Source organism: Anthonomus grandis, chromosome 8 (assembly GCF_022605725.1).
Source record: "Anthonomus grandis grandis chromosome 8, icAntGran1.3, whole genome shotgun sequence".
NCBI classification, from domain to species: Eukaryota; Metazoa; Arthropoda; class Insecta; order Coleoptera; family Curculionidae; genus Anthonomus; species Anthonomus grandis.
Window position 1 is genome coordinate 22,828,595 of NC_065553.1, and position 15,290 is coordinate 22,843,884.

Sequence of the window (15,290 nt, forward strand, 5' to 3'; positions counted from 1 at the left end):
GAGTCCTTATATAAAAGAAGTGACATTTCAAGATAATTTATACAATAACTATTAAAAAAAAACAAAAAAAAAAATGCAAAAATTGGCATTTCTATCTCAAAAATTGTACAAAATCTTCTGCTGACATTAGTATCTCATTGGCATAACTTAAATGGACCTGACCCACATATTCCCTCTAAATTAAGCAATCTCTCAAAAAGGCAATAAATAAAACTTTCGGAAACTGAAATAATAGACTACAAATAGAAATTCCAATTTACCCAAGTTTCCAAGGAACTTTGTAACACATTTCCCTTCAAAAGTAAATAAATAATTTGAAATTGTTTAGTAGAAAACTCCGCTGACTTCATCCCAATATGAATAACGAGTACAGTTTGGCGAACGTCCAAATTCTCTTCGGGACAGTCGAAACGAAACTAACGTCCTCCTATTTTTCTTTTCGGAAAGTTTTATCGAAAGTTTCGGATTATTTACAAGACAATTTTACTTGCTAATATATGGGAACATCTATTTGTTTTCTAGTTTATTTTGGGGAAAATATAACGTTGTTTAAGTTAAAATTACATCCCTACTTACGGTTTCACGTCCAATTAAGGCTTAATATGACATGCATGCTTACCTGAAAAAAACAATAATATTATTAGTATTCAGCCTTGACATAATTGAGTTCATAATTAGTACAAGAAAAAAAAAAGCAAAAAAATTGCGCCACACTTATGAGACGCGATTTTCAAGCAACATAAGTCTATGTTTGATGGTCAAAGGTGACTTGCGGATATCTTTGTTTGATCTTATTTAATAAGCTAAAATATATCTGAGAAGATTCCTGCATAATAAATTAACACAATTTTCATGTCATACTAACTGTTTACGTGATATGAAACTTTAAACTTAAAATATTTATTTGTGACAGAGTTCAGTTACTATGCAAATATTTCAAACACAGCAATAATTTTTAAGTAAATGTTTTAAGCTAAAATATATATAAGAAAATTGCCTGCATAATTAACGAAAAATTTTTTTTGTTAAGCTAGCCGTTTACGAGATATGTAAGTTTAAACTTAAAAAATTAAGATATTTATTTGTGACACCATTTGATTCTTTTTTAAATACATATTTTAAAAACAATACAATTTTTGGACTTAAATATACAGGGTGTCCAAGATAAGAATCCCAAGCATGGGGATCTCGGTACCTGCTGAAGATACAGCTTTGGTTAAATTAGGAAAAAGTTGTGCACTTTGAAGCGTATTTACATGCCGTTGAGAAACTTTAAAAATTTCCATGGCCTGCTGAGATATTTGGAAAAAACGGAAATTTGCTGATATCGATTTTATTTTTTCCTGGCTTTATTTTAAAAGATATCAAAAAACTATTGACACTTTCTCATTGACACTTTTGAAGTAGTACGTGATGGCGTTTTTAAATTTTATATCCGACGTTTCGTTTCTGAGAAACTACCATCAACTTTATTTTTTTATATGGCGCGAAAAGAAAGTACACCCTGCATCTGATTCCATTTTTTATTACAAATTCTAGGATGTATCACATGTCACATTTTTTTTGTTAGTTAAAAGGAAAAATACAATTTTTCTTTTTTTTTAAACATATTATTAAGTATGCTTTGGAAACAAATGCTTTGACACTTTGACGTAAATACTTTTTACCCTGTCACATATTTTTTATTAAATATTAATTGCCGCTGTTGTTACCATGATTGTCGAGGTGTTGTTTGTTGAGTAATTATTGTTATTATTATTTACTGTTGTCGTTATTACTGCTAAAATTGTGTTATTATCTTCAAATATGCCTGGTGGTCATTATAGTCAAGAGAAGCTTGACATGCTGTCGTGCTACATTTTGTGCTACAAAAATACTGTAAATAGCAATGTATCTTAATAAATTTCCAGATAGAAAGCAACCATGTAAATCCATTTTCTTAGAGTTGGCTCGAAATTTAAAAGAATATGGTTCGTTTAAAAAGCCTGTTTTATCTCGAAAAAAGGAATCTCTTGAAGAAATTAAAAATAATGTTTTACAAGCAGTTATTGAAAACTCCGAGATATCAACCAGGCAAATTGAAAAAAATGTAGGAGTGGCCTAATCTACAGCTCAGTTTATTTTACGTAAAAACAGATATCACCCCTACAAATTTAGAATTTGCCAAGGACTTAAACAAACCTAGGGATTTCGAACGACGTCGGCATTTTTGTGAGTGGTATACACGTGCCTGTAAAGAGGATTTTAATTTTCCATCAAAAATAATATCGTCCGACGAAAGTATGGTCACTAATAATGGTATCTTTAACCGCCGCAATATTCATTACTGGGTCCAACAAAATCCACGTGTTAAGAAAATATCTAGACATCAACAACGTTTTGGGTTTAATATGTGGTGTGGAATTGTAGGAACCAAAATACTAGGTCCATTTATTTACCATTATTCATTAACTGCAGAACGATATCTTAATTTATTGCAAAATGATTTAGAAGACTGCTTAGACGATTTACCTCTGGCACAAGTCAATAGCTGTTGGTTTCAACAAGACGGGGCTCCTGCACATAATTCTGGGCAAGTTCGACAGTACCTTTCGCAGCGTTTTCCTGAAAAGTGGATTGGAACCTCCAGTGAAGTGTCTTGGCCAGCGCGATCCCCGGACTTAACCCCTTTGGACTTCTTCCTTTGGGGATTTATTAAAAACCGAGTCTATTAACATTCTTTTGGAACTGAGCAGGAGTTACGAGAATGTGTGACGGCCGCTTTTCAAAGTATTACGCCAGAGATATTGCGTGATGTTTTAACTGCTACTGTAAGAAGATCATAATTATGTCTAGAAAATAACGGAAACCTGTTTGAACAACTGTTTTAAATTAAATTTATAAAATGCGTTAATTTATTTACTTTTTTCGGTATTTTTAAAATGTATTCATTATTTGTTGCATATCGTTAGAAAAATCATAAAACATTTGTCTATTACTGGTTACATTTTTTTATTTATAAGTAGTACAATGTACAATGCAAATCAATGCTTCATTTAGCTTCATCACTCTCTAAATAGATATTAAGAAAAATGTGACAGACTCGGTAACAGGTATTTACATACGTCAAAGCACTTATTTACATACTCCAAAGCTTACTTAAAAAATATGCTAAAAAAATAGAAAATTTGCATTTTTCCTTTCAACTAACAAAAAAAATTTGACATGTGATACATCATTGAATTTTTAATAAAAAATGGAATCAGATACAGGGTGTACTTTCTTTTCGCGCCATATAAAAAAATAAAGTTGATGGTGGTTTCTCAGAAACGAAACGTCAGATATAAAATTTAAAAGCGCCATCACGTACTACTTCAAAAGTGTCAATGAGAAACTGTCAATAGTTTTTTGATATCTTTTAAAATAAAGCCAGGAAAAAATAAAATCGATATTGGCAAATTTGCGTTTTTTCCAAATATCTCCGCAGGGCATGGAAATTTTTGAAGTTTCTCAACGGCATGTAAATACGCTTCAAAGTGCACAACTTTTTCCTAATTTAACCGAAGCTGTATCTCCAACAGGTACCGAGATCCCCATGCTTAGGATCCTTATCTTGGACACCCTGTATATAAGAAGATTTCCTGAATAATTAGTAAAAACACTTTTCACGTCATAACTGTTCCCGAGATATGGAATGTTAAACTTGCAAAATTTTAATATTTATTTGTGACACCGTTTGATTCCTCTTTAAATACATATTTCAAAAACAGTAGGATTTTTGAAATAAATGTATTAAGCTAAAATATACACTTCAAGATTGACTGACATAAATATTACAAACACATATTATGTCACACTAACTGTTTACGAGATATGGAACTTTAAACTTAAAACATTGAAGTATTTATTTATGACACAATTTAATTTTTTTAAAAATATTTGAAAAACAGTAAAATTTGTCAGTAAATTTATGAAGCCAAAATATTTCTGAGATGATTTCCAGCATAATTAATAAATAAAAACCCTTTTCATATCATACTAACTGTTCAAGGGATATGGAACTTTAAACTTGAAAAATTAAAATATTTTTTGTGACACAGTATGACTTCTTTGTAAATATATCAGAAACAGTAGGATTTTTCTGGTTAATGTATTAAACTATAAAACTTCTGGGAAGATTTACTGCATAACTACAAAAAACACTTTTCATGTCATACCGACTGTTCACGAGATATGGCACGTTAAACTTAAAAAATTAAAATATTTATTTGTGACACAGTGTGGTTCCTTTGCAAGTATACAAAAACATTTTATGTCATTACTTAGGAGATATGGAGCTTTAAACTTGAACAATCAAAATATTTTTTTGTGACACCGTTTGTTTCTTTTGCAGATACACTATCGGACAAAAGTAGAGCAACACTTCCAGAAATATTTGCAGATACCGATTTTAAAATTATAAATGCATGAAATGTATACAAATCCACTAAGTTTTAAAACTACAAAGTAGGCTATGATTATCAATTTCAACAAAAATTTTCGCAATCAAAACAAATGATCTTATTTTGACGTTTAAGTTTAAATATGTCAAAAGTAAAGCAACATTCAAATAATTTGTTCAAAAGAAGGGTTTTAGCAAAAGTAAAGGGATAAAATAATTGTGTAAGGTGATTTTCATGTTTTTTTTAACATTTCTGTGTAAGATTAATCATGTCGAGAGGAATTCCAATTTCAAAAGACTTGAAACAAAGAGTTGTGAATGGATTCGTGGAAGTTAACAAACAAGCCGATATTTCAAGACAGTCTGAGTTACCCCGGTACACTGTGTCCAAAATAATATCATCGTATAATGAGAGGAGACATTTAGAGAAGTTGCCAAAATCAGGAAGGCCAAGGAAAACATCAGTAATGACTGACAGACGCATCAAAAGGATGTCCCAAAATGATTCTTGGAAGTCCGCACCTCGAATTATTGCCGAAATTCCAGAAATTACGGTTGGTATACGAACAGTACAAAGAACCCGTCAATGACTGGAAAAAAGTTCTATTCAGTGATGAAACGAGCTACAAAATATTCAATTCTGATGGAATGAGGCGTGTGAGGCGACCAATCAATACAAGGTTTAATCCTAAATACGTAACACCTACAATTAAGCATGGTAAAGGTAGTGTATTTTTATGGGGTTGTTTTTCATGGAATGGGGTAGGCCCTAATATGATAAATAATACCCTAAATGCCCTAATTATGATACGATGGACCGATTTGTTCATAGGGATATCTTGCAGAATGTTATGCTTCCTTATGCAGAATGGGAAATGCCATTGCGTTTTATTTTTCAACAGGACAACGATCCAAAACATTCTTCACAACTTGTTCAACAGTGGTTTCGGAAAAATAATGTTCGTGTTTTACAGTGGCCAGCACAATCCCTAGATCTTAACCCCATTGAGAATCTCTGGGAAGAAGTGGAACGTCGTATTCGTACCCAAATGTTTCCAAATAAACAATCCTTAATAAATAAAATTAGTGAAGTTCTGACAAGTCTTCCCGAAAATGTCATTCAGAAGTAGATTGCTTCAATGCCGCGCCGTTGTCAGCAAGTAATTAATAATAATGGATATTCTATCAATTACTAATATATTACTTTCAATTGTTTTTGTTGTTAAATGTGTTAAATATTTTTTGTTGAACTAAAGTAAAATAAAATACTGTTAAATACAATTTGTTGCTCTACATTTGTTGCCCCCATTCTTATCAATTTTTATAATCATTAATATTTACCGTTCTTAAAATAGTGTGACATTAAGCTTAGCGAAAAATCACAACCCAATAATTTTTTTTATTCAAACATGAATAAAATTGAACTTTGTTGCTCTACTTTTGTCCGATAGTGTATCTTAAAAATTATAAAATTTATCAGAAAAGTTGTAATGATCAAATTTGCAGCTAAACAAATTTCCTATAAAAGTGATAAACCGATTATTTTGTTACTGTAATTGTTTAGCAAATATTGAGCTCCTAGTAAAAAAATACTACTCTGCTTGTTTGAGGGGCTTTTCCCCAAAGAAACTTGTGTTGAATAACTTCACTGATCCATACATTTACAAGTATTTAGCCCTAAATCTCTTATCACACTTGACTTTCCCCACTATACCGCGCCTACATAAAACCTCTCGAATCTGATCAAAACCGTAAAGCAGTAAGACTCCCTTCATCCCCCCACTGTAAATCATAAACTACCCTCCGCATTGTGTATCGTTCTCTTGTCTGCAATGCAGTCCTCCATTGTGTATAGGAGATCCCCCCTTTCCCCCAATGTTAAAGTGACTGCTTTTAGCTCTCTCACCCTTTCCAGATTAATATCTTAAATAGCTTTCGGAGTGATTTTTAATTATAATATGGGCAAAAGGAGGGGAGAGGGGCCAGGATGGAGTAAATGAAGTAGAAAAATCGATAACGTCAGCGAAAAATAAACAATTATTTATATAAAACCTTTGGGAATATTAAAAAGGGGTGAACTGGAGTTTGCGACGAAGAAAAGCGAAGGCGTGTGGCCAAAGAAAGTTCAAAGTTCGTGGAAACTTGGGAAAAGAGAGATTAAGTAGCCCTCCCTCCTTACCCCCTTTGCCACTGGTAAAAGTTAAACGCTCGGTTATTATTTAATAAAGTGGCCCGTGTCAACCCTTGTTAAAGGTTTTGTCTTTATGCGTAACGCTGTCAAGAGAATTCGGCCTTGCGTTTTATTAAAATTGAGCGAGGGAGGAATTGGTTATGGGAATTATTTTCATTAGGCCATAAATAAGGGTCGTGACAAAGATTTAATCAGTTCTTTGGTTTAGGGAGTAGAGGTTATTTCAATAGGTCACATTAAGAATCTTTACATTCAGCAACGTTGGAGTTCCTTATAAGATTATAAAAAAAAATATGCATAGAAGAGCAACTGCTTACCAGGCGAGTGCAACTTGACTACTTCAATGTTTGTTTGATTGGTAGATATCTAAAGAACAATAGAAATTTTCAGTTCAGTATATGTAGCTAAGAACATTCTCTGTAAAACTTGTAAAAATATTTTTTATGTAGAAATAACTGTTCACAAGATATGCAACTTTAAACTGGAAGAATTTAAGTATTTATTCATGGCACAATCTGGTTCTTTTGCAGATAACTCAAAAACAGGACTTTTGACCTGAGTGTATTAACCTAAATCGTAGCTGAGAAGATCACCAGTAAAACTTATAAAAACATTATTTCTGTAGAACTAACAGCTTGCAAGATATGGGGTTTTCACTTAAAAAAATGCAGCTATAGATTCATGGCTCCCTTTGCCTCTTTTAAAAAGATATCTATAAAACAGTAAGATTTTTCAGATTAATGTGTTGAGTTAAAATGTATTGACATAGGGTTTCAATCTTCTAGGTAGTTTGAACTACATACTCGTTCTTCTCTCAGTTCCACTTCATAGAAAATGCAGTTTTTGGAAACAATTTGTTGTAATTGTTAAGTTTTTACTGCATGCACCCGTCAATGAAAGCCAGATTTAAGCTCGCCTTAATTTTACTCTATTTAATCATAATTACTAATCATGTATCAGCTGTCAGTCAATTTGTTTTAGTGTTTTCTATTTGTTTCATCATTATTTTGCATTATTTTGCATAACAGTCTGTTTTTCAATTTAATTCTGTTTTATTCTTTCCAGGTCATAATTTAAAACTTCCAAGTTGTTAGTTTCACATTTTATTAGGTGCGTCAACTGTTGGTCAAAATATCAGCGTTATAGCATTTCCTGTTTGTTTCACTCTTTTGCCTTAAAAGTAATCTGTCAGTTCTTCTAGGCAGTTGAGGACACAAGCATAGTTTTATTCTTCCAGGCAGTTGAATCCATATTTGTTAAGTTTACTTGATGACCACATATACCAGCTACCTACTATATCGGTTTTCCGTTAGTTGGTTAAGTACTTGGTAAGAAGATTCTTTGTAAAGCTTGTGAAAAATGCGCATCTTTTGCAGATGACATAAACTTAAATTGCTTTTCAGTAGTACAGAATCCATGAGCATTTGACCATTATTACAGAATTGAACAACACTGAACTGGAAAATGTCGTGGAATGATGTAACGTGGTCACCTTTACATATTCCGTGTGTGATTTACAGCTTTATGATAATGATGAGTAGCATATGCAAGAAAACAAGACGATTTTGAATTTACTGAGTAGCAAAGCAATTTGAAATGATTTGGATTAAGACGTGAGGGGCTGTGTGAGTGGGTTCTTCTGATATAAAATTCCCATTTTCTCTATCCTGCAATCTCAGTTAATTACAACAAAAAATTGTATTCTATAGCCATATCATTTACTAGATCTCTCAGTTTGTGGTCGGGGTTTAATTTTACTGGTAAGCAGTGCCGTCTATAAGGTATGAGGCGCCCCGGGGCAAGTAGTGTCCACACCGCCCCTGACAAGGGTGGATTCGGGTTGGAGCCTCCTTGGAGGCCCAAGCCCCCCCCACGCTTTACTACCTCCTCCCCACCCCTGCTTAAAAAAAAAACATTTTTTTTATATAATATAATAAAAAGTTACTTAACAACGTCATTAGAAATATACGCAAAACATAAAGGCTATGGCCAGTAAAAAGAAAAACACAAAAGTAGCAAGTAATAAGTTATATTAAATATTAATAAATTACGTTACTTTATATAACAAGAGGAACTGTAAAATTATTGCAACTAAATATATTTTCTGACTTTCGCTTCGGAAAAAGTCTTAATTAACGACTGAATATCCACACTCTCAAGAATTTCGTGTTCAATCGAAATTGTTGATAAATTATTTAGTCTCTTATTTGACATCGTGGATCTCAGATGGTTCTTTATCAACTTAAGTTTGCTGAAGGATCTCTCTCCTTTTGCCACTGACACTGGTAACGTTAAATATATTCTGAGAGATATGGACAGGTTTGGAAAATTTGAAGCCAAGCCGTCGGCTACCAAACATTTAAGTAATTTTTCCGCGCTTGCCTTCGATTTTATGAAAGTGCGTATCACTTTGATTTCACTGAATAAGTCGTCACCATTTATGTCTTTTTCATCTCTTGCCTCATCTGTGAGAAGTAGGTGTAGATCTTGGTAGCATTTCATCAACAATTGATTCGGATAAAGCTCTAAGTCAAATAGAGAGTTTAAAAATGAAAATGGTTCATTAACTTTGTTTATCAAAACGAATCTGTCTTTGATTGAATTAATGGAAACGTCTAGCATATAAAAATATAAATTAATTTCGAAATTGTCTGTTGGATCGATGACATTTTCGTTTGCAATTTCGTAACTAAATGGTTGACGTTTCCTTCGAATTCGGGTTACAGGAAATTCTGTTTCCGCCTCAACATCTTGGGCAATTTTCTTTGCTTCATCTAATAGATCGTTGAACTTTTCATCACATCTGTTACTTTGTAAAAATTCCAAAAGATTTGTCAAACATTCTTTAACTCTGGGCAAATTTTGTTCTGGATCTTGCAAAATCTTACTGACAACGTTGACCCTTTCAAGTAGTTTCTACCACATTACCAGCGAGCATACAAATTTGTAACTTATTATTTTTTCTAAAATATTTTTTGCTTGATTCCTCGCAGACATATCCTTACTTGCATCATCTCTCAAATCTTCCAAAGCGTTACACACATCTTCAAAACAGTGCCTGAGTGGTTTTAAGGCATCTATTCTACTTGACCACCTAGTATCTGATAAAGCTTTTAGTGTCAGTCCTTTACAATGGTTTTTAAAAATATCCCAACGGTTGGTGGAAGAAGAGAAAAATACATATAGTTCTTGGACTAAATAAAAAAAGTTTGCTGTTTCAAAGGTCGATCGAGCAGCATCGTTTACCAAAAGGTTTAAAGAATGTGCAGTGCAGGGCACATAAAAAGCTCGAGGATTTATATTTAAAATTTGGCGCTGCACTCCTTTATTTTTGCCTTTCATATTGGCTGCGTTGTCATAGCTTTATCCTCGCAATTTATAAATATCCAAATTTAATTCCTTTAATTTTTCGGTCATAAAATTTGATATGCCTTCGCCTGTTACGTCAGTAATCTGGCAGAATCCTAAAAAAATGTTCTCTTGAAAAAATATTCTTATCTTTTTTAAGTCATTTATTACATCCACAACTCTAATTATGATTGATAATTGTTCTTTATGCGCAACATCAGGGGTACCATCCAGTATGATTGAAAAATACGTATTTTTTCGTATGTCAGATAAAATAATTTTATTGATTTCTGCCGAAATTAGCGAGATTATCTCATTTTGAATAATTGGGCCCAAATAGTGGGGAAACCGTTTCAAGTTTTTATTGCTCTGGATGCGTCTAAGGTGCTCTGCCATAACGTTGTCAAATTTGGAAATCATCGCACGGTCATGGAGCGGCAATATCAGGAGGCATTACTATGTGGCAATTCGGCCGCAAAGAAAAAATATCAAATTATAATTGCTACAGAAGTAATAGGGAAAAAGGAATTTTGATTGATTGAGAACGATTTTTTTTTCATTTATTATTCAGCAACTGCAAACATCTGCTTCTGCAGAAATTCTTGTCAAGCATTTTTCCGCCCCTAAGAAGCAGGCTGCCCCGGCGCTAGGGTAAGTTGGGTAAGTACTAAGTCTGGGTCTGGTAAGTCACTGTGTTTTGATAGCATGGCTGTTAAGGCTTATGCTGCTTGAGTAATAGGAATCATATAGTTTTAATTTTTCTGAGCACATTTCTTAATTTATGGGGATAACCCGATCTTGTTTTCGTTCACGATTGCTAGAAAAATTATTACGGAAGCTTATAACACTTTGGAATACACTTTCAACTACTGCGCTGAAGTGAAAAGGCTGATAATTTCACCTTGAAACCCTGCATCAGATATTTTTTAATAGTGAAATTTAACATAGGACACTCAAGAGATTGCCTTGCCAGTTTATAAATCAGAGACCTCCAAGTGGGGTGCTCAATCCGCTCAGTCGATTAAGTTAGAGTCACTCTTACTAAAAATTGTATCTGCCTTTTTATAATGAAAGGTTTCAGTATCATTTCTTTTAAGTGATTTTTCATTATTGGGGACATCTCGAAACTACATTACAACTAATTTAAGTATTTCGTTATAGCACAGTCTCCTTCATTTGCCAATATCTAAGAAGACCACTAATTAGAAACACTATTCCTGTCAAACTAACTGTTTTCAAGAGACACAGGTTTTAATTTACAAAATATAGACATAGATTCTTGGCTCACTTTGCCTCGTTTGTAAATATCTCAAAAATATTACGATTTTTTTGAGCTCGATATATTAAGCTCAAAATATAGCTTAGAAGAATCTCTGTAAAATTTGCAAAAGCACTATTTATGTGAAAATAATTGTTTACAAGATATGTAGGTTTTAGATTAAGCAAAATGCAGCCATAAATTTATGGCTCACTTTGCCTCTTTGGCGAATATCTCAAAAACAAAAGAATTTTTGAGCTCAGTGTATTAAGCTAAATAATAGCTGAGAAGGTTCCCTATAAAACTTGTAAAAATACTATTCCTATAAAACTAACTGCTTAGAAGACACGGAGGTTTTAGCTTAAAAAATAGAAGCATAGATTCTTGGCTCACTTTGCCTCGTTTAAAAATATCTCAAGAACACTAAGATTTTTAAGCTTAGAGTAGAAGGCTAAAACGTAGTTGCGAAAAGTCAATATATAAATTTCAAAACCACTATTCTTGAAAATATAATTAATCGTGACTGATCGGTTGACTATCGGCAACTTTTGCAAATATCTCAAAAACAGTAGGAGTATGTACAGTATAATAAGGAGTATAACAGTAGATGTATTAAATATGGTTGTTTATTTAAACATGAGCAAATGCCATAGAAAAAGAAAAGTTGGAAAAATTAATATTCCTATTTTCATGACATAGTACATCTCATACCAATAACCATGGACGATGTATTCATACTAAATTATGCCTCTCGTATATAGTGTAATAAATTACATAAAAAGCACTGGATTTTACGATTATTCAGACCACAATAGAGACGTGAGAAGCGGTAGAGCCTGCGAAAAGTGGAAAGTCCGAAGTTTTATAATAACCTATCTCAGACTGAATTGAGATATTATATACTGTAAAAAAATATATATAATTTAGATCTTAATTGAGAACTGAGTAGTAGCAAAGATGCAGATATGGTAGCCCAAGTAACATGGACGTAATGAAAGGGTAGATGTTGGACAAACTACGTATAAAAGATACGATTTTAAGATTTTTATTTCTGACATCGCACTTCCAAGTACTACTGATGATCGAAATGAAATGATACTTTGCGTATGTATTAGGACAAATTACCTATGACAAGCAATATTTCAATCACGATGTAGTTGAAACCATGAAGAATAAACAAATTATATATAAATATTTTTTCTGTTTTCAAGCATCTCAGTCCCTGGTATCATGGACGATCGTAATAAAATGGTGCTTCTCGTATGTGGATCACCTAAGCCATAAAAATACACTTTTAGTATGACAGACCACAATGGAAAAGAAAACGGAAAGAGGAAGATTCATTATATTTTTCTTGCTGTAAAGCCGGATAAGTGATTTCAGAAAAATATATTTAAACAACCGTAAACTAATTGTTTTACCAGTTAATCTAGTTTACATGAAAGAAGTTTTAAAGCTAATGAATAAAGCTAAAATGCATTTGAGAAGATTCCCTATAAAACTTGCAAAATACTTTTCCTGTCAAACAAACTTCTCACAAGATACGGAGGTTTTAACTTAAAATGTAGACAGATTCATGGTCCAATTTGCCCCTTTTGCAAATATCTCAAAAGAAATAGGAATTTTTAGCTCAGCTTATAAAGCTAAGATGTATTTGACAAGATTTCTTGTAAGACTTGTAAAAACACCATTTATGTAAAAGTATCTGTTTACGAGATATGCCGCTTTAAACTGAAAAAAATTAAGTATTTTTTATAGCAGAGTCTGCCTCTGAAAAATAGTAGTATTTTTGAGCCTAATCTATTAAGCTAAAATAGAGTTGGAAGGATTTTCTGTACAGACACTGTTCCTGTCACACTAACTGCTTACGAGATACGAAGTTTTTAAGATAAAAATGCAGCCATAGATTCTTAGCACACTTTGTCTCGTTTGCAAATATCTCAAAAACAGTAGAATTTTTGAGCTCAGTATATTAAGCTAAAATGTGCCTGAGCGAATTTCCTGTAAAACTAACAAAAACACTATTTAAATCAAACAAACTGCTCATAATATATAAAGCTTCAAACCTAAAAACATGAGAATATATTAAAATAACTTAAAGCTCATATAATAAAATTTTTTCTAGGATTAGTGCTAAACAATATTTACGTTAGAGCAATTCTTTACGAGATATGCACCTCCAAATCTAAAAAGTTAAAGTACATCTTCATGACTCAACTTGCTTCTTTAGCAAATATCAGAAACCATATAATTTATGAGAAAACTTGTATAAAAGAAACTTAACGCCAAACAAATCTCATATAAAATCAGCAAATAGATTTTTCTTGTGAGAGCATCTGTTTAGGAGACAATGAGCTTCAAATAAACAAAAATTAGTAAAAGCCAGCAACTATGGTGAATCTGGATTAGGAAACCAAATAATTACTAATGTTAATTATGTGCACTTGAGGGTTAATCGCTGCAACACTTACAGTTTAATAAGTTCTTCCAGCTCCCACTGAGCACCCTCATATATCTACTGATCGACAGTTGATTCACTACATCTCCCTCCTCCTCTTCCTCCTCGAGTCCAGTTTTATCCAGGTTTCCTTCGGAGTGACTCCTAGTCAACACGGTCTTACACCCTCTTCCGCGATTAAGGGAGTTAGTGTGTGACACCCTGCGTCCACGTTTCGCCCTCTTTTCGAAGTATTTCAGTTCGATATTATCAACTGACACAACAAAGTCCTCGGAGGGATCGCGGAAACTCAAATAAGTCGACGACAGGGGAGAAGTATTGTTAAAAGTTTGTTGTTGTTGTTGCTGCCCTTTTTTGTTATTACCGCGGGAAGTCGTCGCGTTCGATTTTTTATTCGGGGGTAGAGGCGGAGGACGGAAACAAATCGTTGCCATTTTTTACAAAAGCTGACTGGATTTCTCTCGTCGGTCGTTATAGGGATGTGAGAATTATGCGATCGATTGCGGAGCGATTTCGGGCATTTTTCTGGATTTCCTCTGGATTAGGCGGTCGGTTTGCCCTGGAAATAGCGATGTCGGTTTTTTCGTTTTTTATTTTTTTTTGATGTGGAGAAAGATGTTGTTTTGGCTGAGCAGGGTTTAGATAAGAATCGGTTTTCTTAGGAGGTTCTTATATAAGTATCAAGATGTCAAATTTCAATTAAATAACATCATTTTATTAAGTCCTGGGTTCGATCCATGTTCAATTTGAAAAACTTTTTTATTTTTCATGTTTGTATTTATTTTTATTTCTTATAATGAAATACATTGGTAATGCATCGGATTCTAATAATATTTGGTATTTAAAGATTTATACTTTAAAGTTGAAGAAGTAGTCCATTCTTGCAGTGGAGTTAATAGATCAATGGGTAACTAAAGATACTTTGGTCATCCTCCACTAAATTTATTTAAAAAATATTAATCCTACATGTTTCGGACATATAACATGTCCATCATCAGGGATAACAAATTAAGGAGTTCCGTTAATACATCTTACAGATCTAGTACCTCAGACAAGGTTAAAAGCTTAAAACGACAAAAATTAATAAAAATGGCATCCATAATATGATAAAAAGCTTAATTAATTAACAAATAATTGAACGTTGAAGACATAAAAGTTACATTAAGATACATGAGAATGGGACCAATATTACGACAATACGATAATTTTTGGTAAACAAGAACAAAAAAAAAGTTTTTTTTTTCTTTTAGGATTAATATTTTTTAAATAAATTTAGTGGAGGATGACCGAAGTATCTTTAGTTATACATTGATTTATATTTTAGTTAATAACGATACACGATGTAGTTACTATCTCACGTTTACCTGTGTCATATCACATCATAAGTGTTCTTTAATGTGTGTTATTGTACTTAAAATAAAGTAAATTTATTGTGAATTATTATAGTCTAACCATAGCTGCAAGTTTTAAAAACGAGTAACTAATAGACGCTACATTTTTAAGACTTTAAGTTTATTTCCTCCTTGTTAACCTTATACTAGTGATTATTTAATTTATTGGAAATGGGGATCTCATCAGCGGAGATTCCACAGGAAACAATTTTGAGACCAGTGCT

At 32.8% G+C, this 15,290-nt stretch overlaps 1 protein-coding gene across 8 annotated transcripts in view; it reads right to left on the minus strand.

The window, feature by feature from the left end:
- The window catches only part of LOC126739372 (caskin-1), a 576,780-nt gene that overhangs the window by 118,543 nt on the left and 442,947 nt on the right, over window positions 1–15,290 (minus strand). For 4 of the 8 annotated variants that reach the window (XM_050445020.1, XM_050445021.1, XM_050445022.1 and 1 more), the window contains exon 2: window positions 13,689–14,234. The exons of the other annotated variants lie outside the window; for them this stretch is intronic. In XM_050445020.1, coding sequence (XP_050300977.1) covers window positions 13,689–14,109 — 421 coding nt within the window. In that variant the 5' untranslated portion in view covers window positions 14,110–14,234. The remainder of the gene's footprint in view (window positions 1–13,688; window positions 14,235–15,290) is intronic. 8 annotated transcript variants of the gene reach the window in all.